Raw genomic sequence first — 23,924 nt, forward strand, 5'->3', positions numbered from 1 at the left:
GGTATATATCCAAGGGAAATGAAATCAGTACCTTGGGGGAGCCTGAGTGGCTCAGTCCTGACTCTTGATCTCAGCTTAGGTCTTGATCTCAGGGTTGTGAGTTCAAGCCGGGCGTTGGGATCCACACTGAGTGTGGAGCCTACTTAAAAAAAAATCAGTATCTTGAAGAGATATTGATGCTCCCATGTTCATTGTAGCATTATTCACAGTAGCCAAGGTAGGGGTTCATCAAAGGATGAATGAATAAAGAAAATGTGAGATATATACATGTTTGTATATATATTACATATATGTATTACATATATGCTTATAAATCACATATATATAACATAAAATGTGTGTGAGAGAGAGATGCACACATACATATTCACAATAGAATATTATTCAGCAATAGAAGGGAATCCTGCCATTTGCAACAATATGGATGAAACTGGATGACACAATGCTAAGTTAAATAAGCCAGACACAGACAAATACCATATGATTTTGTTTATTTGTGGAAACTAAAAAAATGGGATTCACAGAAGCACAAAATGAATGGTGGTTTCTAGGGGCTGAGGAATAGGGGAAATGGGGAGATGTTGGCCAAAGGGTATAGACTTTCAGTTACAAGATGAATAAGTTCTGGGGCACCTGGGTGGCACAGCTGGTTAAGGGCCTGACTCCTCGTGTCAGCTCAGGTTGTGATCACAGGATCTTGAGCTCAAGCCCTGTGTTGGGCTCTGAGCTGAGTATGGAGCCTGCTTAAGACTTTCCCTCTGCCCCTCTCCACCAATCTCTCTCTCAAATGAATGAATGAATGTATGAATGAATGAATGAATGAATAAGTAAATAAGTAAATAAGTAAATAAATAAATAAATAAATAAATAAATAAATAAATAAATGTGTCTTTAAAAAATAAGGTGAGGGGCCACTTGGGTGGCTCAGTGGTTGAGTGCTTTTGGCTCTGGTCATGATCCTGGGGTCCCGGGATGGAGTCCCACATCAGGCTCCCCGCAGGGAGCCTGCTTCTCTCTCTGTGCCTCTTATAAATAAATAAATTTTTAAAAATGACGATGTCATCACTTAAAAAAATAAGATGAATAAGATTAAGTTCTAAGATGACTTTTAAAAAATAAGATAAAAAAATAAAATAAAAAATAAGATGAATAAGATGAAGTTCTGAGGATATAATTATGGAATGGTAATTGTAGTTAATACTGTATTGTTTAGTTGGAATTTGCTAAGACACTAGTGTCCTCATTCTACCCACACAAAAAATGAGAACTAAGTGAGGTACTGGGCGTGTTAATGAGCTGGATTGTGAAAAAAAAAAAAATGAGCTGGATTGTGGTAATCATTTCACAAGATATACGTATATCAAATCCTCATGTTGTACACTTTAAATACATGCAGTTTTTAATTGTTAATTATACCTCAGTAAAGCTGGGGGAAATGCTTCTTAAACTTTCACAAGTGGGGAGAGCTTGTGAAAAATACTACTTCCTGGGCCTGACCAGGGCTGGAAGATTCTGATGCCAGGGTCCGGGACTGCATTTTTGCTCTGTGTTGCTCCTGATGTAACCCATCCATGACTTGGAATTTTCAGAATGCTGGCTTGGGGCTGATTTTGGGCTGTAAGATACTGCCCAAAGGAAATATGGCTTGGACAAGGCCATTGCTTTGTCATTTCCACGTGGAAATCATTCTCATCCAGGGTGATTGCACACCCTTGGGGGACATTTGGCAAAGTCTGGAGACATTTCCAGTTTCCTCACCTGAGGGTGGAGGTGCTATTGGCATCTGGTGGGTAGAGGTCAGGGATGCTGCTGATCATCTCATAGTGCACAGGAAAGTCTCCCATGACAGAGGATTATTATTATTTTTTAAAATAATTTTTAAGATTTATTTATTTATGATAGACAGAGAGAGAGAGGCAGAGACACAGGAGGAGAGCGAAGCAGGCTCCACACTGGGAGCCCCACGCAGGACTCAATCCCGGAACTCCAGGATTGCGCCCTGGGCCAAAGGCAGGCACTAAACCGCTGAGCCACCCAGGGATCCCAGACAGAGGATTATTTGGCCCCAAATGTCAGAAGTGCTCAGGTTGAGGCACAGTATGTGCCCTTCTGTTTCCTTCCATCTGATCAGCTGGTTCAGGACTCTTAGGCCAGTGTTGGGAGTGTGAGGCAACTTCTGGGGGCACCCCCAATGCCTTGATTAGAGGCTGTCTGGTCACACCTCTTTGCCAGGTAGTTTTAATAACTTAGTGATTGCCTTTGGAGAGGCCGTTGTGGTTAATTAGTGGTCGTTTCCGGGAAGGAGGTGCTTCACGTGAAGTTCCTCTGATTTAATGGCCAGGGCAGGCCCACTCCTCATTCCTGCTCAGTGTGGTGAGGAAGATTTTCTTTACGGTTCCGGAGTGCAGATGCTGTGTGTTTTTACTTCATGTGCCAGGAGGTGGGTGATTCCTCAGGCTCTGCCCAGTGTTTTCCTTTAGGGCCTGGTGGTTACAATGGGTGGTGGCCACAGGACTCAGGCCAAAGAAGGCTGGAGTGAGCTGAGGGAGGCAAGACAAGATTTAAGGATCTAGGAAGAGAAGAGAGGAAGGAAACCAGGAAGCCCAAGCTTGAAGTGGATTAGAGAAGTGGGGAGAAGTATTCTGGTGATTTACATAAACAGAATCATGTGGTAGGTCCTCCTCTATGCCTGGCTTCTTTGATGTGGCATAATGTTTTTGAGATTTGTCTGTATTTTTGCCTAGAGTTATAGCGTGTTTATTCTCCATACTGAACAGCAGGGCTCTGTAAACTACAGTTGGCAAGCCAAATTTACCTCCCTGCCTGCTTTTGTAGGAACTAGGAGCTAAGAAGGTTTTTAGAATTCTTAATTGTTAGGGGGAGGTAAGGAACAATATTTTGTGACCCGTGAAAATAGGAAATGATCAAATTTCAGTGTCTACTTATAAAGGTTTATTGGAACATAGCTGTGCCTACACAGTTATATAATTGTCTATGGCTGTTCTCACTCTGCAACTCACAGTTGTGACGGAGAGTATGGCCCACATGTCCTAAAATAATTATCTGACCCTTCCCAGAAAAAGCTCATGACCCCCACGTTTAGCATTCCATTTAATGAATACATAACTGTTTTGTTGTTGTTAGACGTTGACACAGTCTTCAGTTTTTGGCTATTGTGAATAAAGCTGCTGTGAATATTTTTGTACATATCCTTTGGTGGAGAGAGGCACTCATTCCAGGAGTAGAATTACTGGATCATAGGGTAAGGGCATGTTTAGCTTTGGTAGACATTGCCAAATCATTTACCAAAATGGCCATACCATTTTGGACTTCTCTAGGAGTGTTCTGATCTTGATAACGGTTGGCAAATTTTTTTCTTTTCTCTCTCTTCTAACACTTGCAAATTTTTCTTTTTTCATTTTAGCTATCCTGGTGTGTGTGTGTGCATGCGCACGCGTGTAAGCTGATATTGCATTGAGGTTTCACTTTGCATTTCCCTGATGACTAATGTTGAACAGCTTTTCATGAGTCTTGGCCATTTGGATATCCTCTTTTGTGAAGTGTCTGTTCAACTCTTGTCCACTTAAAGAGACAGACAATTCTTTATTTGAGGGCATTCTATGTGTATTGTAGATATGAGCCCTTGGTCAGTCAGTGGACATATATCCATGGCTTGTCTTTTAGCGGTATCTTTTGATGAGTGAAAAAAATCATCTTGGTACAGCCTAACATTTTCCTTTATGCTTTATGTGCTTTATGTCTTGTTAAAGAAACAATTGCTTATCCTAAAGTCACAAAGATGTTGTAGGTTTTATTTTAAAAGCTTTCTTGACTTTGCTTTACATTTAAATGTGAAAGACATCAGGAATTGAGATTTGTATATGGTGTGAGGTAGGGATCAAGGTTTATCTTCTTCCATATATACAATGGTCCCAGCATCATTTATTGAAAAGACTAGGCTTTCCTTGCTGCTCTGCCAGTTGTTTTGGTTTGACATAAATAACCACATGCTCCAGCATTCCAAAAAGGCAAGAAAATCTTCAGAAAAACTCCTTTTCCTGCCCAAAGCTCCTACTCTGCTAGTTAACATTCCTTATCTCCAGGAAGTTAACCATTTCTTGTTTCTTTCCCAAAGTTTTATGTATAAACATGTAAATACCCAGAATTCTCCCCCTCTTTTTTTTTTTTCCATATAAGCCATATCACATTATGCATTCTGTTCTACATCTTGGTTTCCTATTAGCAATTAAAAATAAACTTCTAAGGTATTACATGGAAAAAATATCCTTTTGTTTTTTTGTTACTGTGAGACCTGTCATTATGTGAATGGAATGCAATTTCTTTAGCTAAATCTCCCTGATGGAGAACTAGGTTCTTTCCAGTCTTTTGCTACAAAGTTTAGTGAATAGCTGTGTCCACTTTTCATTTTGCACATGTGTATGGGTGAATTTTTATTTGAGAGAGAGAGAACACGCCCATGCACAACAAGGGGAGCAGGGAGAGAGAGAAGTAGGCTCCTTGCCAAGCAAGGAACCCAATGCAGGGCTTGATCCTAGGATCCTGAGCTTAAGGTGGGAGGAGGAACAAGCATCCTCACCTATGTAGGTGTTCCATGAGTTTTTTTTTTTAATTTTTAAAAAGATCTTATTCTTATTTATTTTAGAGACTGAGATAGTGACAGAGAGCAGGAGCAGGGAGGAGAGGGAAAAGCAGGCTCCCTGCTGAGCATGGAATCCAATACAGGACTTGAACCCAGGATCCTGGGATCATGAACTATGCTGAAGCAGATGTTTAACTGACTGAGCCACCCAGGCACCCCTTCTTCTTCCTCTTTTTTTTTTTTTTTTTAAGATTTTTTATTATTTGAGAGTTGGAGCATGGGTGTAGGAGGGGCAGAAAGAGATGGAGAGGGACAAGCAGACTCCCTGCTGAGTGGGGATCCAGACACAGGGCTCCATCCCAGGACCCTGAGACTATGACCTGAAGTCAGATGTTCAACTTACTGAGCCACTCAGGTACCCCATAACTCCCATATATTATCCCTCATGGTTTCCATGAGTGGGGAATTGAAGAGCAGCAAAGTGATAAAGTGAGGGATTCTAGCTTGAGGTCTCACCTACATTACAGTCATGTACTGGCTAAGGCTACAGTTGTCAGAAAGCTTGGCTGGGGCTGGAGGAGCTGCTTCCGAAGTGGCTCACTCACATGACTGGCAAATTAGTTCCTCTTGCCCTGGGCCTCACCACAGGGCTCCTTGAGTATCCTCAGGATATGGCTGTTGGCTTCCCCCACAAAAACAAAGTGGCACTGCAATGTCTTTTATGACTTCTCTTCAAAAGTCCTGCACTTTCACTTCTATTATATTCCTTTGGCCCTGGTTCCAAGTGGGGATGACCCCATCTGGGGATGAATACCAAAAGGCCAAGAACCTTGGGGGCCCTCTGGGAGGTGCTAGGTACTTGCCTTCAGTGGTAAAAGGCTGGGAATGCCCAGGATGTGGTTCTATGAGGACAAGCAAAGGAGTGATGGCAACAGCTGATGTGGGTAGGGCTAAGTGCATAAGGATTGGGTTTAGTCTGAGAGCACTGAGGAGCCATTCAGGTGCATTCAATGGGTTAGGGAGGAGGTGATCTGATCAGATGGATTCTGCTACAGGATTGGGTAGCTGAATAAGTGGTGAGAGGCCTGAATGGCAGCCCAGGAAGGAGGCTGGGCGGGTCATCTGGGAGAAAGGTAAGGATGACCTAGGTTGGGTGGTGTCCTTGGATGGGCAGATTGGCAAACTAATTTGAGGGCTCTCTGAAAGAAAAACCTGCTGGGCTTGGTAGCAAGCCTCCTGTGATCTCAAACAGAGAGCCATCTCCCTAATCAAGGGTCCTGTAAGAAGCAAGTGGGTCTGCCCAGGACACTCCAGGTAGATCTGGACACCCCAGATCTGATTCCTGATTCCTGGCCACTTGAGAGAGAGAGAGAGAGAGAGAGAGAGAGAGAGAACAAGAAAACAAGAGAGCATGAGCTTGAGAGTCCTACCCTGTTGGTGTTCCTGCCTGGCTCCTGTCTGGGGTGAGTGGCAAAGTGTCCCCTTTGTAGACTGGAGTATTGCTGCCACTGCCTGAGGCTTTTGCTGGACCTGGCACCAGGCGAGAGCTCAGTGGCTGTGACTAATTCACTAGCATGTGAGGTGACTCAGCTCTGGCCTTCTGATTGACAATGGCTCAAGGCATGTGGCCATCTCCCCACCAGCCCTGGCTCTCTGGGCTGCCCTGACCTTGGGTGGCCGACACGTAGGCTCTCCTGGCTTCTGGAGTGTGGCCCTTCAGCTCAGGGCTGGAATGTGGCCTCGAAAGCAGGAGCTCAGGCCCGATAAATCTCTCTCTCAAGGTGTTTATGAACACTACTTTGGAGACTGAGAGGTAGAGGCGGAGTTAATACCAGCAAGAGCTGAAACTGGTTTCTTCTGGAAGTTCCAATAATTTCTCTCAAGGGATAAGGCCATTTTTAGGTGGGAGAGGGGTCTCCAGTGGTCCAGCCAGTCACTCTGGAGGTACTCAGAAGGCATCTGTGTTCCTTGGGCAAATCTTTGTCCCTGAGCCCTTGTCCCATGTATCAAAATGGTTGAATCATCCCTTAGTAAAGCAATTACAAAGAGAATCACCAGAGATGGAGCTGTCATAAATGTAGTTGCTCTCCTGTGAGCTGAGGCCCCTGACAAAGAATTATAGTCTATCTCCCCTCTCTCCCCTGTCCTGTGAGCACCCCTGTCTTAAAGTGTTAGGGGCCCAGATACTGGCTCCTTGGCCGGTCTACAGGGTGTGAGCCTCTCCCTGGTGACATGGTCTATCTACCACACCCTTTCTGCTCTTACTCTTTATAATCTACTTCCCCCAGTGCTGCCCCTGGGCCTCCAGGGGGGGCCTGACAACTGACCAACCAGTTGGGGATCACTCTTTTGCACCCTTAGATTCCTGGTCCTTGCTGCTTAGTGTCTGATCTTGGGTAAGCAGCCTCTGAGCCAGATTCCTTTGCAACAAATATCCCAGGTCCTGGGAAATAGGGTCCTGATTCCTTCCTTAATCGTTCAGGATTCCTCTGAAATTAGTATAGTATGTAAGAGCTGAATAAATATATCAACAGCCATCAATTTTAGTCTTATTAATCCAGTCTTCTTGGATCTTTTCGTGTATGGGTAACCCGTTGCAAACAATCTGAGGTCCACTTCTGGCCAGGCTGACCTCTCCCCACCAGCTGTTGGGGGAACATAGTTTGTGTTTATGAATTCACTTGTAAATTCTGTAATACAAAAAATGTAAAAACGTACCACGATGTGTAACCGTTCTGGGGTTTTTGTTGTTGTTGTGGCAGGTAAATTTTTAAAAACTCAGCATCTATTTTTTTTTTTTTTAAGATTTTCTTTATTTATTCATTCATGAAAGACACACACAGAGAGGCAGAGACACAGGCAGAGGGAGAAGCAGGCTCTATGCCGGGAGCCTGACATGGGACTCGATCCCAGGTCTCCAGCATCTCGCCGTAGGCCAAAGGCAGGCGCCAAACCGCTGAGCCACCCAGGGATCCCTCAGCCTTCTATTAATGGTTTATTTATTTATTTTTAAACATTTAATTTATTAATGGGAGAGACACACACACACAGAGAGAGAGAGAGAGAGAGACAGAGGCAGAGACACAGGCAGAGGGAGAAGCAGGCTCCATGCAGAGAGCCTGATATGGGACTCGATCCCAGGTCTCCAGGATCAGGCCCTGGGCTGAAGGCGGTGCTAAACCGCTGAGCCCCCCGGGCTGCCCCAATGGTTTATTTTTTATTGTAAAAAAAATATATATATATATATATAACCTCTACCATCTTAACTATTTTTAAGTATACAGTAGTGTTTACTGCATGCACACAGTTGTGCAGCAGATCTCTGAAACTTTTTTCATCTTGTAAAACAATTTGTTTCCACTGAACTACTTCCCTTTTTCCCCCTCACCAGACCTGCTCACCACCATGGTTTTTTCCCTTCTGCAGGTCTGGTGTCTATTCTTACCTATTTAAGTAACCTCTCCATCCAACGTGGGGCCTAAACTCCCCCAACATCAAGAGCCATCTGCTCTACTGACTGAGCCAGCCAGGTGCTCCTTGTTCTTTTTCCTTCTGAGAGTTTGGCTACTTTAGATACTTCAAATAAGTGGAATTATGTAGTATTTGTCATTTTGTGACTGGCTTACTTCACTTATCATAATGACCTCAAGGTTCTTGCAGGTTGTCACAAAGGGCAGGATTTCCTTTTTTAAAGCTGAATAATCCATTGTATGTATATACCACATTTTCTTCACCCTTAGCTTTTCCAAAGGCATTTGGATTGCTTTCACTTCTTGAGGACTATGAATAATGCTGCAATGAAGAAGGGTATGCAAATATCTCTGAGATCCTGCCTTTAATTCTTTTGAATATATACATGGAAGTGGGATTACTGGATCATATGGTGATTCCATTTTATTTATTTATTTATTTATTTATTTATTTTTTAATTTTTTTTTTAAATTTTTATTTATGATAGTCACAGAGAGAGAGAGAGAGAGAGGCAGAGACATAGGCAGAGGGAGAAGCAGGCTCCATGCACCGGGAGCCCGACGTGGGATTCGATCCCGGGTCTCCAGGATCGCGCCCTGGGCCAAAGGCAGGCGCCAAACCGCTGCGCCACCCAGGGATCCCTATTTATTTATTTATAAAGATTTTTTATCAGAGACGGGAAGGGGGGGGAGAGAGAGAGAGGCAGAGACACAGACACAGACACAGGCAGAGGGAGAAGCAGGCACGATGCAGAGAGTCTGACGGGACTAATCCAGGGTCTCCAGGATCACACCCTGGGCTGAAGGCGGCGCCAAACCACCGAGCCACTAGGGCTGCCCCTCCCCCTTGTGTTTGAATACATACATAATTTTTTGATAGTGGCCACTCTAATGGGCATGAAGTGACATATCGTTGTGGTTTTGATTTGCATTTCCCTGATTAGTGATGTTGGGTGTCTTTTCATATGCCTGTTGGTCATTTGTGTATTTTTAGCGACGGTTTATTCAAATCTTTTGCCCATTTTATTTTAAAAAAGGAAGAAAGTTTTTTTTTTTTTTTAAAGATTTTATTTATTTATTCGAGAGAGAGAGAGAGAGAGGGGCAGAGACACAGGCAGAGCGAGAAGCAGGCACCATGCAAAGAGCCTGACATGGGACGCGATCCAGGGTCTATCAGGATCACGCCCTGGGCTGCAGGCGGCGCTAAACCGCTGCGCCACCGGGGCTGCCCCCTTTTGCCCATCTTTAAAAAAGATTTTATTTATGAGAGAGAGAGAGAGAGAGAGAGAGAGAGAGAGAGAGAGGCAGAGACACAGGCAGAGGGATAAGCAGGCTCCATGCAGGGAGCCTGATGTGGGGCTCGATTCCCAGACCCCAGGATCATGCCCTGGGCCAAAGGGAGACGCTCAACCACTGGGCCACCCAGGGGTCCCAAATCTTTTGCCCATTTTAAAAACCAGGTTGTCATCTTTGAGTTGTCGCTCTTCGTTCTGGATATTAACAACTTAACAGATACACGGTCTGCAATTTTTTCCCCCATTCTGCAGGTTGTTTTTTCACTTTGTTTTTGTTTTTTAAAGATTTTATTTATTCAGTCATGACAGACACAGAGAGAGGAGCAGAGACCTAGGCAGAGGGAGAAGCAGGCTCCATGCAGGGAGCCTGATGTGGGACTCCATCCTGGATCCCGAAATCACGCCCTGAGCCGAAGGCAGATGCTCAACCCCTGAGCCACCCAGGCGTCCCTGTCTTTTCACTTTGTTGCCTCCTTTGCTGTGCATAAATTAAGTTTGATGTAGTCCCATCTATTTTAGCTTCCATTGCTTGTGCTTTCCTGTCCTATTCAATAAGTCATTGCTAAATCCAACGTTGTGAAGGGGTTCCCTGCCCCGCCCCCCCGCTTTTTCTTCTAAGAATTCAATGCTTTCAAGTCTATGTTTAGGTCTTAAACCCATTTTGAATTAATTTTTATATGGTGTAAGGTAAGGATCCAACTTTACTTTTTGAACGTGGATACCCAATTTTCCCAACATCATTTGTTGAAGAGACTATCCTTTCCCCCACGTTCTGGTGATTTTTTTTTTTTTTTTTTTTTTTTTTTTTTTTTTTTTTTTTTTTTTTTAAACACACAGGCTGTGGAAGTGGCCCGGGCCTCACCACACTGGGAGATCCCTGATGCTAGCTGCATAGTTTGCGCATCCTCAAGATTTTCTGCGATTGGCACCTTTTAAAGATGAGATGGAGACTGGGTCCAAGTTACGGGTCCAAGGTCCCTATAGTGAGCTTATAGATGGAGTGGAGTTCAAGTCCTCAGTTAGAATCCCAAGAGCTCAAATGCAGGAGCCCTGCGGGGATGTTCGCTGTTTTATGCATAGCACCGTAGGCAGAATGAATGAATGAATGAACCTCTCAGGAAAGGCTCCCAGCAAACCGCGGAGCTTGGACGAGCCCACAACTCCACGCGGGGGTGTGCGCCCATCTCGCGCATGCGCAGCCCCCGTGCACGACCTATTCCACTCTATCTGCCCGCACATGGTATGGCCTCTCTCCCTATGGTACGTCCCGCCTCCCCCCCACGCCCGGGCCGAGATGGTACACGCCGCCTCCGCTCGCCGCCCCTCCCCATCGGTTTCCGCGCGAAAAGCCAGGGCTGCCTCTGCTGCCGCGGCTGTCTCTGCTGCAGTTTCCAAGATGCCTGCCCGCACCGCCCCGGCCCGGGTGCCCACGCTGGCCTCCCGAGCCCTCTCACTGCCCGATGATGTCCGTAGGCGGTAGGTGCTGTGGGGGTCTGTGAAGCCCGGCGGGGGAGAGGGGTGGGGTGGAGAAGTGGCACGGCGTTGGGGGTGGGGGAGGCTTCTTCCCCTCTGGTAGCCCGTGGCTGCTGCTGACAGGCGGGCGCGCATGCGCGGGACGGCGCGGCGGCGGTTGGCGCGGGCAGGGTGGCACTTCCGGTCGCGCGCACCCCTGGCCGTTTGGCGCCAAAATGGGCCGAGGCCCCTCACAGTTCCCTGGTGACTAGAAACTTGGGGTCACTTCTGATCTCAAAGTAGAGCGAGCTTTGGGTTCTCATCAGGGATCCCCTGCCTGGAGGAGCCACGGGCCTGGCTCCTGCCTCCGGTCTGGTCGCGCAGGAAGTGGGCAGCCCCGCGGCCTCAGGACACCCCTCGGCCCGGGCACTTCGGCCTCCACTTCCGGTGCCCGGTCCGCTTGGAGGGTCGGGCTAGTCTGGTCCCTGGGGGCATTTGGGGGGGGGGTCCCCTTGGCACTCCACGCAGCGCATCCCGATGGCGGCCTCCAGAGACAGACGTCGCCGCTCGGGGCCCGGGCGCGGCCGGCTCAGGTTTGCGACCCCCGACTTTCTTGGGGGGCTTCCTCCATCTCCGACTGCTGGGGAAGTCGCATTCTGGAAGGAACTCTCACCATGCAGTGCAGGACCAGGGCTCGGGCGGCATGAAGGCTGAATGGTCTTTTCTAGTAAATCTGTGCCTCTGAGCTGTGGGCATCAAGGAAGCCTTGCTAGGGAGGACTGGCTGCAGTTTCGTGTGTTTGTGCGTGTGCACGTGTGCAAAGCCAGTGGCCGCTGGTGTGTGTGTGTGCCCCATGCCAGTGGCCACAGGTGTGTGCATGTGTGCCCCCCATGCGGGTGGCTGCAGTGTTTGCATGTGCCCCCTATGCTGGTGGCCGCAGGTGTATGCATGTGTGTGTGTGCCCCATGCCAGTGGCCGCGGGTGTGTGTTTACGTACGTTGCACAGCAGTTAATGTTGCACAGCAGTTAATGTCGGGACTGGCTGTAGCAATTCTATGCAGGTGAGTCAGGGGCAAGAACACTGGGCCCTTGCTTGTGCAGGGCGCTAATTTCACTCCTGAAAACTGGCACTCCTTGGAACACTAGTCACTGGAACCTTGACCAGGCGCTGAATGCTTCAACCAGATTTGTGAGCTGGTGTTGACATTTCCCTATTTCCCTGTGCTTGGTTCCTGTGGGTGTGCCAGGCCAATCTTTTGGGCTTTTGGAATTGGAGTGTGTGTGTGTGTGTGTGTGGGGGGGGGGGTTATTTGGGGCTCCCTACCAGGTGTTTAAGGCTCAAACCACTTCTTAATCACAGAGGGTGTGTGTCTTGCTAAAGAATCCCTATTTGTATCCTCCCAAGATGTGACTTGAAATAGAATTATGGAAATCCCTGGCTTTGTGATATTAGGCTCCAACATAGAGATGTTTGGGCCTAGTCTTCTTTGATGGTGAGAACTCTCCACTGGCTGGTTTAACCTTGGGCAAGTGTCATAAACAAGCTGTACCTGTGGACTAAGTTTAACATGGGCTTTAAACTGATCCTGGGGGATCCCTGGGTGGCGCAGCGGTTTGGCGCCTGCCTTTGGCCGGGGGCGCGACCCTGGAGACCTGGGATCAAATCCCACATCGGGCTCCCGGTGCATGGAGCCTGCTTGTGTCTCTGCCTCTGTCTCTGTCTCTCTCTCTCTCTATCATAAATAAATTAAAAAATAAATAAAAAAAATAAATCAACTGATCCTGGATGAAATGACAGTATGCCTTGAATATGAAGGCCCGCATGGTTATCGGCTAATCTAGTTTTCTCAGTTCTGCCAGTCACTAATTGTATAAAGCATTTAACGTTTGCTCATTTAACCTTTAAGAGTTCTTTTTTTAAGATTTTATTCACTTGTTATGACACAGAGAGAGAGAGAGAGAGAGAGAGGCAGACAGAGACACAGGCAGAGAGAGAAGCAGGCTCCATGCAGGTAGCCTGATGTGGGACTTGATCCCAGGACCCTGGGATCACGACCTGAGCCAAAGGCAGATGCTCAGCTGCTGAGCCACCCAGGCATCTCTAACCCTTAAGAGTTCTTAAGAGTGGGTGCTGTAGGAGTTCACTACTGAGGCAGCAGGGAATTCCTGCTGATGTCCGCTTCTCGCCAAAACCTTTCCTTTCAACTAGGGTTTTTTAACAGGCCACTGCCTTATGGGTTTTCTTGGGCCGGTGCAAATGTTTGGGTGAATTTGAATGCTCTTAGGTGTTTTACAATCCACCATTAACCCTAGGTCTCATGTTACTTTGAACTAGAATTGCCTACTGTAGGTGCAGTTTTGGGTGCCTGCTTTAAACCATGGGGTGAACACTGAAAACTTCTTAAAAATTTTATTTATTCATGAGAAACACAGAGAGAGGAAGAAACATAGAGGGCAAAGCAGGCTCCCTGCGGGGAGTCATGTGGGACTGGATCCTAGAACCCCAGGATCCCGCCCTGAGACGCAGGCAGATGCTCAACCACTGAGCCACCTAGGTGCCCCAGGTGGACATTGAAATTATCTACTTATGGGACTTTCAACCTCTTTTCTCACATTTTGAATTTCGGTGTACAAAATACATAAACATGGCATTCAACACTCCCTTAAACTTAGATTTGTAAAAAGAGATAATAACTTTTTAAAAGATCTTACTTATTTGACAGCACAAGCAGGAGGAACAGAAGGATAGGGAGAGAAGCAGGCTCCTTGCTGAGCAGGGAGCCAGATGTGAGGCTTGATTCCCCAAGACCCGGGGATCCTGATTTGAGCTAAGGGCAGATGCTTAGCCAATTGAGCCACCCAGATGCCGCTATAACTTCTTGATCTATGAAAATTAGAGAAGTATAATTTAGAACGCAAGAGGTGCTTAAGTCCAGTAGAATACTCTAGGAACAAAACTAGGCCTGGTCCTCATGCATTTCTGTCACTTTTGCTAACTTGTCTATATATGCCATCTTTTTTTTTTTTTTTTTTTTAACACACAGTTCTATTAAATATGTAGGGATACTAGAAAGTATTTTCAGTGTCTGGGTTATTAAGTCTTTATTTTTGAAGTAAAATATGCCCAAATCTAAAAATTACGCCTTTCGGGACAAGCTGCATTTTTCCACTTATTTTTTTCTTACTCTGTCCAAGCCATCATTTGTACAAAGTGATAAATCTCTCACTGGTCTCCTGTTGTTGAGGTCTTTTCTGTAAGTGGAAGCTGTGAGCCTCTTACAAAAGTTGGATCGATGGTTTCCTTGCCCCATACATTGCCTGTTGCACCAGTCCTGAAGTCCAAAATCCCTGTCCACTTGCCTGACTCATCTTATGCTTTTCTCATAAGACATACAGACCTTTTAGGTTCTCAGGGCCTGAGACTATGCAGAGCTGCCAGCATGATGCTGGGCTCTATCTACCCCTTCCCTAAGTTGGCTATTGTCCATTCATCCTTAAGACTGTGCTCAGAAAGACCATCCCTTTTCCCCAGAACAGGAAAGGTGTTGAGTTCTGCTCATGCAGCCTGCACGCTCGTTGCCTTTGCAACCTTGGAGTTGATGGTGATTTATTTGCCTTATTTACTGTAGCTGTAGCTTGGTGTAGAGTAGACTCTGAAAGGCATACATGCCAGGCTTTCCCCTTTAAATGAAGCCTGGATTCACACACAGATTGTAGCAACCTCCTTTGTACAGCTCTGATTAGCCTTAGTAATTGTGACAGCTTTTTTTTTTTTTTTTTTTTTTTTTTTTTTTTTTTTTTAAACTGCTAGTCATTCTGTAATTAGATTAAGCTGGGTTTCAAGTTCTCAGCTCTGGTTCCATGGCTCCGACTGATTGGGTATTGAAGAGGGGAAAACTGACTTTTCTGTTTCTCCCCTGCAGGAATATTCTAGAGGTGCAGGCCACTGGGGTTCAAATTCCTTCCTACCATAGCTATAGGACTAAGTTGTTTAACCACTTGGTGTTTTACCTGTAAAATGGAATGGCACTGCCCATTCTGCCTGGACGTTATGAAGACCAAGGAGCTGATAAGTGTAAATGTGGTAGACCAGTCCCTGTAATAAAACCTTCTGTATGGGAACCCTGGGTGGCGCAGCGGTTTAGCGCCTGCCTTTGGCCCAGGACGCGATCCTGGAGACCTGGGATCGAGTCCCACGTCGGGCTCCCGGTGCATGGAGCCTGCTTCTCCCTCTGCCTATGTCTCTCTGCCTCTCTCTCTCTCTGTGTGACTATCATAAATAAAAAAAAAAAATAAAAAATAAAAAAAAAAACCTTCTGTGTGATTTATCACACGGTCAGGTGTATATACATATTTTTAAAATATTTTATTTATTCATGAGAGACCGAGACACAGGCAGAGGGAGAAGCAGGCTCCATGCGGGGAGCCCGACATGGGACTCAATCCTGGGTCTCCAGGCTAAGGCCCTGGGCTGAAGGCAGTGCTAAACCGCTGAACCACCTGGGCTGCCCCAGGTGTATATTTCATTCCCATTAGGGGAACATAACTTAGAGTAGCAACGTGCAGATAGATACTGAGGCGGATGTTAATGTAGCTGTGTATGCCACGTAGAGATGATGTGTGTTCATGCTTCTCATTCCAACCTTCATCTTTGCTTGGCATGTAGAATAGTCTAGACTTGTTCCTTCTGCTGCCACCGTAGCTTTTGTGCCAGGTATCCAGTCTTACTCTTGATCAGGCATCCTACTCAAGGATTGAGGTGATGTTCTAACCTCTTTCATCTCTTGGTATCTTGCTTTTTAATCCTTTCTATTCTTGGTTTTTGTGATGCTGTTTACTACCAGGGAACCTTTCTTCCCTGATTTCTCCCCCCTTGCCCCCCAATCATCTTTCTTTCTTTCTTTCTTTCTTTCCTTGGCCTTTATCTCTTCTAGGCTTAGGACTTGGAGCAGTTAGGCTTGTCAGCTGGACAGGACTACTTCCAGTTTTGATGCATCTCAGAAGAGCCAATTTTAATTTCTAGCTACTGAATAGTGGCTACTGTTAAAAAAAAAAAAAAGTCACTCATCACACTTATGACCTGTAAACTTTTAACCTAACGAAATGTTCTGAATTTCCGATACTGTCTTAGTTTTAATTGCATCCATAACAAATTATATTAGTGTTTTAAATAGAATCTAAATTCGTTTTAACAGTTCTGCAGATCAGAAATCTGGTATGGGTCTCGCTGGATGAAATAAGAATGCAGCCTGCCAACACTTTCTGGAGGCTCTAAGGGAGAGTGTTTCTTTAACTCTTTCAAATTGTTGGCAGAATTCAGTTCCTTGTGGTTATAAGATGGAGGTCCCTCTTCTCTTACTGGCTCTAACCATGCCCGGCTTCTGGAGGTAATGTATCCTTTGGCTCATGGCACACTTCTTCCATATTTAAAGTCAGAGCCAGTTCTCATGTCACAGCTCTCTCTGCCCCTTCTTTAGTCAAGATCTCTTGAAATGCAGCTAGGAAGTTTTTCTGGTCTTAAGGATTTAAGTGATTAGATTGGGTCCACCTAGCTAATCCAGGATGATCTGGCCATCTCAAGGGCTATAACCTTAATCGTATCTGCAGAGTCCCTTTTACCAATAAGACAACATATTCACAGGTTCTGGGAGATTAGAGCATGGACATCTTTTTGGAGGAAAGGCTCATTATCCTGCCTACCACAGATAGCACCTCCGATAGCCCCACCCCATCTGCCATGCACCCAGTTACAAAGGCAGAGTTGGTGGAGTTTTGTAACTTCTCTAGTGTGGTTTCCACTCCTGCTGCTAAATCATGTTACAGACCAGGATTTCTAGTGTAGGGTGTTAGAGTGATTTAACATTTTATAATCTCTTCCTGTCTAATCTACATTATGTATTTTTTGCTAGATTAACTTTCCTAAAACATGGCTCTGATGTCTTGGGTTCCTCCCTCCTCCATGATTCCTTCAGTGGTTTAACTAGGGAACAAAATCAATTTTTTAGCCTGAGGTTATTGACCTCCCTCAGACTGGCACCCAGCCTGACTTGTGTGGGTTTCTTGGGTGTACCCTGAGCCAGCTCCCCCACTGTAGTGCTCCTGTTTGGGCAGCCCCCCTGCTCCACTCCCACTGTGCACACCATTCCCCTGGGCCGGTCCTTCCTGATGCTGTTTATACCCTTGCTCTTCAGAAGCCCTCAGGTCTGAACTGTATTAGTTTTATCCTTTAGTTGTTAATAGGTTCTATTTCCCTAACAGAACTGTGTGAGGGAAGCAACTAGAAATGAATCCTGGGATCTTAGGCTGGAAGGGAGCTAAGGTTTGATCTCTTCTATAACATGGCTGCTGTTCTGCGTATTGTATTTAGTCCCTCACATCTATTTCTGGGTTGGAATGTAAAGCGGATGCGAGGCGGTGTCCTCAGTTTTAACAGGGAAGGGAGGGACTCTGGTGGAAGCCTGGGTGTCAGAGGAGGGACACCGACCAGTCTCCTTCCTGTCACCCTCTGGTTCCTCAGTGCCTGCCCTGGGCTCCTTACCTTCCTCTGTGGGGCCAGCCAGGTCACAATCCAGTCTTCACAGGGCAAGACATTTTAGGTATTGTCAAGATTTGTGTTCCTTTCTGCCAGGCTAAATAATCCCGATTCATAGAAGAGGTTGACAGAATTTGTGCCCAGATGTAGTTGTCAGCATGGTGAAAACGGTACTTTGATGAGCTTCATGGTCAGCTGAGCATTGTCCTTAACACCTGAGGTAACCTCAGGATCAAGAGGCTGTTTTGCCAAGGTCTCATGAGTAGAATGACAGAGAATTCTGATGTTACGCTCTTGCAGCAGCATGTGTGCCTCTGGCTGTGCATACAGAGTTCTGCAGCTATTCTCCTTTGGCTCTCCCCGAGTTACTTCAAGGGTAGGATGACTTTGAAGGGGTTACATGTGCTCTGTGTGCGTGTGTGTGCGTGTGTCTGCGTGTGTGTATACTATTGTATAGACTACCACTGGATCTGCAGTCAGTCTTTCTATAAAAAGACTATAAAAAGACCTTTCCTGACCCACCCAGGACTATCCCTGCCCGGCAGTCCCTGCATCCTGTTACCCAGCTCTTACATGGAACAGGGCTTGGCATATAGTAGGTACCTACAGATGTGGTGGGGATCTAAGTTAGGGGCAGGGCCCACGTGTACTCAGAGCAGCCTCTGTATGACATTAATCCAGCAAATCCCATTGCTTCCATTCCTGGTTTTGCTGCTCCCGTTTGCTCTTTGGAAAAACCAGCCTGGGAGAGCTCTGTTCTTGCCCTTTTGGCTAGTGATAACGGAATATGTTGTCTGCATGGATGCTGGGTGGGAGGGTCCAGAAATGTTGGAGGCCCTGTCCCTGCCCAGGGCACTTCTTCAGTGACTGATGCTAACCCAGCTGGTTAGACTTGTTCTCCCCATACTGTCCACAGTTGGCACCCAGCCGAGGAACCACAGCTTGTCCACTCACTTCCTTTTTCCTCAGTGTCTTCTGCTCTTGTTCCTTGATTCTTCTCCCCCTGCCCCCCGCCCACAAGAGGCAAGATACTAATCTTCAGTAATCAAATCAGGCTGTGCTTTTCCAGCCAAACTCATGATGGTTCTGTACTCCTGAATGACTAGGTATAAACATTCCAAAGGAGGAGCTCTCCAGTGAGATGCCAGCCGGCAACTTTTTTTTTTTTTTTTTTTTTTAAGATTTATTTATTCACGAGAGACAGAGAGGCAGAGACACAGGCGTAGGGAGAAGCAGGCTCCGTGCAGGGAGCCCGACGCGGGACTCGAACCCCGGGTCCCCAGGATCATGCCCTGGCCTGAAGACAGCACTAAACCGCTGAGCCACCAGGGTTGCCCCAGCCAGCAACTTTTAATCTATCACCACTGACTGTGGGCTCTCCCTACTATACCTGATGCCTGACTTCCCTTTTGTGGGGCTTGAACACTTGACTCTGAGATCAAGACCTGAGCTGAGATTGAGAGTAGGATGCTTAACCGACTGAGCTGCCCTGGTGCCCCTACGTCCCCATTTCTTCTGCTGTTGCCCCCCCCCCCCCCCCCACCTGGCCATTGAGAATGTTAGCTGGCTGTTCCTTTCAACATCTTATGACCCTGGTCCATTCCTTCTAACACTGGCCACCCCATGGTGTGGCCTTTCACAGGGTCTTGCCAGACCAGCTGGAGGAAGACCTCTTTAGGTCTTTTAATGAGAGGACCCCAACTCTGTGGCCTGCGTCCATTTCCCCAGTTCCTTTGGAAGTAATCCTGTTATAGATCTACTCTATTCTCTCACCATCAGAAAAATTGCTCCCTAATGGGCAATGGGGGAGACCCCATTCAGATTGTAAGTGACTTAACGACTGCTATAGGCATTATAATAGGATTTCTAGCTCATGGGTAGGAGAAAACCACTGTGGGTTTTGTTGTTGTTTTTGTTTTACCCTAACACTCCCACATGTCAAATTTATTTCTAAAGTTCTTTAAAACTGTGGTGTTCTTACAGTAAATAGAGTTGCATAATAGCCTTTCTTTCTCCCCTGTTTTCTTCCTGCAGGCTCAAAGATTTGGAAAGAGATAGCCTAACAGAAAAGGTAATCTCCACCTCAAGTTTTATTATGGAATGTTACTTTGACAGATGCTGTGTGGCTCATAAAAGGATTAAGTGGAGTCAGCTTTTTTCCATAGTTTTTTTTTTTTTTAATACTTTTTAAATTTTTTTTTAAAGATTCTTATTTATTTATTCATGTGAGACACACACACAGAGAGGCAGAGGGAGAAGCAGGCTCCATGCAGAAAGCCCGATGTGGGACTCGATCCCCGGACTCCAGGGTCATGCCCTGGGCAGAAGGCAGGTGCTAAACCGCTGAGCCACCCAACGATCCCTTTAAGACTTTATTTTATTTTAGAGAGGGTGCGTGTGTCAGAGTCGCGGGGGTGGGGGGGTGGGGGGTGCAGAGGAAAATAATCTTCAAGCAGATTCCCTCCTTAGTGTAGAGCCCGACATGGGGCTTGATTGCATGACCCATGAGATCATGACCTGAGCTGAAACCAAGAGTTGGAAGCTCAACTGACTCAGCCACCCAGGTGCCCTGGCTTTTTTTTCATAGTTTTGAGGATAACCTAGATATTATTCTTAATGTTCGGTGTTAATATGCTGCTTATTTCTTGGTAACTCCTTGATATACTCCCAATCTTAGTTCCACACTATCAGTCCTGAATTGTAACTTGTCCTGGTCACACTTCTCAAAAGCACAATTTTTTTTCTAATACACCGTTATGTGTTTCTATCCCACCTCTAATCCTTGTATTTTTCATCACTGGAGATGGTGTGATGTGATCTTAAGGAAACATCACAAACATGTCTTGTGAATATTCAGTTTTTCAGGCTGAGTCAGCATTGCCTACTATTCAGCCAGTATTCTGTGACCAGGCAGCTTAATTATCTGTGTATTATTAGTCTTTTAGTGCCTTGGGACTTTGGGGACCCTCTAAACCTATATCCATCTCTTAGGAATGCGTGAAGGAGAAACTGAATCTCTTGCATGAATTTCTGCAAACAGAAATAAAGAATCAGTTATGTGACTTGGAAACCAAATTACATAAAGAAGAATTATCAGAGGTAAGTCAGTTCTCAGCATCCTGGCATCTAGAAAACGTCTCCTCCCATGTAACTCTTGGGTGACCAGGGAGGCAGAATAATCCCCGGCTCTCCTTGTTCCCCAATAGTTATAAAGGAAATGTGTGTTTCCTTATTCTCTTATTGCCACTTGTTTACATTCACTGCTACTTAAATTATCCTTTCCTGCTATAGGAGGGCTACCTGGCTAAAGTCAAATCCCTTTTAAATAAAGATTTATCCTTGGAGAATGGAGCTCATGCTTTCAGTCGGGAAATGAATGGATGTCTAGAAAACGGGAGCCAGACAAGTGGTGAGGACCGCAGAGTGGGAATGGCAGAGGAAAACAAATCCCCTAAACCCGTTTCCAAACTTTGCACGCCCAGAAGAAGCAAGTCTGATGGAGAGACAAAGTGTAAGACCACTTGACTCATTTATTAATCTTGGCGGAGACTAGACGTCCCCTTACGTGGTACCATACTTGGAGCCATAGGTCCCCTGAGGCAGAACCCCCTGGTTTGTTCCTTGTGTATATTTCATAACCAGTGTAGATGTATAGACTTCTTCAGATTCGTTCTTTGACTAAGTATAGAGCATTAGATCCCAAAACATAATTTAAATTGATGATATATAAGGTAACAGGTATTAATACTATTTCTAGGTTATATGCCTACTTGAGCTAAATGTGTAGACTTTTGTAGTCAAAGTAATTCTTGGGAAACTTTGAAAAACCCTTAAGAGCGTGGGACTTGAGGGCAAGTCAGGTTCTTGGCCACTTTATCTTTTGACAATACAAGAGCAGGTTGTTTCCTTCTCTGATTCAGGGTTTGGCCCCTCAAATAAGAGCTCCAATAGCATGGTTCAGCAAACTGGCAGGTGCTAATTGCTACGTTTATCACTACTGTTGTTGGGTAGAACAAGAGGAGGGTACTTCATCTTCAGAACCTGATTCTCTGCACTAGCTTGGTAATGCTAAAGAATTGCACTTTGTGAACTTTTTTATTCATAGTGGCTTTTTTTCCCCCCCTCTAAACAGCTGAAGCTTCTTCATCTAGCCCCAGGATTACAAGGCAAACTACCAGGCAGACCACCATCCTATCTCATTTCGCAAGGGGGTCAGTATATAATGAATTGACAGCCATCTTTTCTTGGGGCAAACTGTTTTTGGTAAACAGGAATGGAATTAATAGGGTATAATTTAGCAATTCTGACTTCCACATTGCATAGGTTTTCATCTTTTTTTTTTTTTTTTTTTTTAAGATTTTATTTATTTATTCATGAGAGACAGAGAGAGACAGAGAAAAAGGCCAGAGACACAGGCAGAGGGAGAGGCAGGCTCCATGCAGGGAACCTGACATGGGACTCAATCCCGGGTCTCTAGGATCACACCCTGGGCTGAAGGCAGCACTAAACCGCTGAGCCACCCAAGCTGCCGTAGGTTTTCATCCTGTGGTTTTCTTCATTAAACACTCATGAAGAGCATTTTTCAACACATATTCTTACTCTTCTGGGAATGTTCAAACATATATTGAACTAGCGATGATAGTAAAATGAACCTCATCCCCACACAAGTACTTGTCACCCAGTTTCAATAGTTATCAGCTAGCCATCTTTTCATCTATACCCCCATACCCCCATAAACTCTTTCCAACTAGATTACTTTGAAGCCTTTCCCAGACATGTCATTTCAGTATATTTCTAGATGATAAAATCTGTGGTGGTGGTGGCTTTTTTGTTGTTGTTGTTGTGGTTTGTTTTTTGTTTTGTTTTGTTTTGTTTAGCAATTTTGGCAAAATATGAATAAAATTTATCAGTCTCTTTAAAAAAAAACATAACTCTAATATTTTTGTACTTTATAAAGCATAATAATTCCTTACTATGAAATCTATAGCCAGTGTTTGTGTTTCCTCATATTTTGGCAGATTGTGTTTACTTGATTTGTTTTCACCCTTTCAAATTATAGATTCCTTTTCTCTTTTCTTGCCATTTATTTGAAGAAATTAATTCAGTTCTCCAATAGTTTTTCTAGGTCTAGCTGACTGCACCCTTGTGGTGGTTAATTTCTTCCTTGTCTTATGTTTCTTGTAAACTGGTAGTTAGGTCTAGAAGCTTGCTGAGATTCCAGCTTTATTATTTTATGAAATTTTTTTCATAGATGGTGCCATGTCTTTCCATCAGAGGCATATGATATCTCTTCTGTGATGCCAGCAGCTGTTGATTACCATCTAGGTCCATAATTTCTTAGGTTTGCAAAATGGTGATATTTTAACTTGTCACTCAAACATTAAGCTTGAAGCCTTGTTCAGTATCCTGGCAGTGAAGGCATTTCCTTGGAAGGAAGAAGGCATCCATGACCCAAATCTGTCCTAAACAGGCTGCCTTTGGTAGGGAGGAATACAAGTCCTCTCGTGCCTGTTGGAGGTCTAGCGTCTGGCTGAGCTAACGGTTGGCTTTCCTGTTTCTGATAGCCCTGCCAAACGGAAGCCTGAGGAAGAGCCTGACAAAGCAAAATCGGATTACTCTCTTGAAGAAGAAAATGACCAGGTAAGGCTGGCCTTTTTTTTTTTTTTTTTTTTTAAGATTTTATTTATTCATGAGAGAGACAGAGAGGCAGAGACACAGGCAGAGGGAGAAGCAGGCAGAGACACAGGCAGAGGGAGAAGCAGGCTCCATGCAGGGAGCCCGACGTGGGACTCGATCCCAGGTCTCCAGGATCACATCCTGGGCTGAAGGTGGTGCTAAACCGCTGAACCACCAGGGCTGCCCAAGGCTGGCCTTTTTAAGTCCTTCACTCTGCTGCCTTCTGGTATGTTTGCTGATAGGCCAGTTGGAAAGTTGGGACTATCTATAAATGGACTTGAAGTGACCTGAGGAGGTGTTAGGACCTGTCCCAGGCAGTATGAAGTATATCACTGTTAGACCTGAGGGCTCCACAGGCCCCTGCTACTCATGAGGCAGCTCCGTAACTTCAGAGTGTTACCTTCTCTCTCTACCTTCCTACTTCTCTAGCTGACAAGATTGGCAATCAAATGTGACATGTTTAAAGCATTTGCTTCTGTTATCCTAAGCTCTTCTTCCACATTTAACTTGTCTAACAGCAGAGCATTAGGCAGTTGCTATATGTAGTATAATATGCTGCTTAGATCTCTTAGGTTAGAAAAATCAGTGGCTTACTGAGGGTCTTTAATACAGAAAATGTTAATCTCTGGTACTTTCCCTTGTGACTTGAGGGCTAAACCTAGATAATACCAGATGGTTACACATTAATCCCACAGCGGAATCAAAATGAAAATTAGCTATGTAGGTAAGTTGAGGGGAAGTCTCTAGGTTTATGTGTAGGTAGTAAATACCTTAATGCTACTGACAGAGCAAACTACAGATCTTCCTCTTTATGACTGGGTTTCTCAACCATGTGGTTATTGCCTTTTGGGGCCAGATAATCCTTTGCTTGGGGGGAGGTATATCCCTATGTAGAACAT

General features: G+C 45.3%; 1 protein-coding gene across 4 annotated transcripts in view; it reads left to right on the forward strand.

The window, feature by feature from the left end:
• Positions 1 to 2,651: 2,651 nt before the first annotated feature.
• Positions 2,652 to 23,924, forward strand: part of DNMT1 (DNA methyltransferase 1) — a 56,441-nt gene continuing 35,168 nt past the window's right edge. Inside the window, exons 1-6 of one of the 4 annotated variants that reach the window (XM_077860009.1) lie at positions 2,652 to 2,671; positions 19,384 to 19,420; positions 20,341 to 20,448; positions 20,641 to 20,860; positions 21,482 to 21,560; positions 22,914 to 22,989. In XM_077860009.1, the coding sequence (XP_077716135.1) occupies positions 2,667 to 2,671; positions 19,384 to 19,420; positions 20,341 to 20,448; positions 20,641 to 20,860; positions 21,482 to 21,560; positions 22,914 to 22,989 (525 nt within the window). In that variant the 5' untranslated portion in view covers positions 2,652 to 2,666. Of the gene's footprint in view, positions 2,672 to 10,655; positions 10,842 to 11,035; positions 11,411 to 19,383; positions 19,421 to 20,340; positions 20,449 to 20,640; positions 20,861 to 21,481; positions 21,561 to 22,913; positions 22,990 to 23,924 lie in introns of those variants that run through there. The other 3 variants (XM_077860006.1, XM_077860007.1, XM_077860008.1) reach the window with 3 other exon arrangements.

Source organism: Canis aureus, chromosome 19, assembly GCF_053574225.1.
Source record: "Canis aureus isolate CA01 chromosome 19, VMU_Caureus_v.1.0, whole genome shotgun sequence".
NCBI classification, from domain to species: Eukaryota; Metazoa; Chordata; class Mammalia; order Carnivora; family Canidae; genus Canis; species Canis aureus.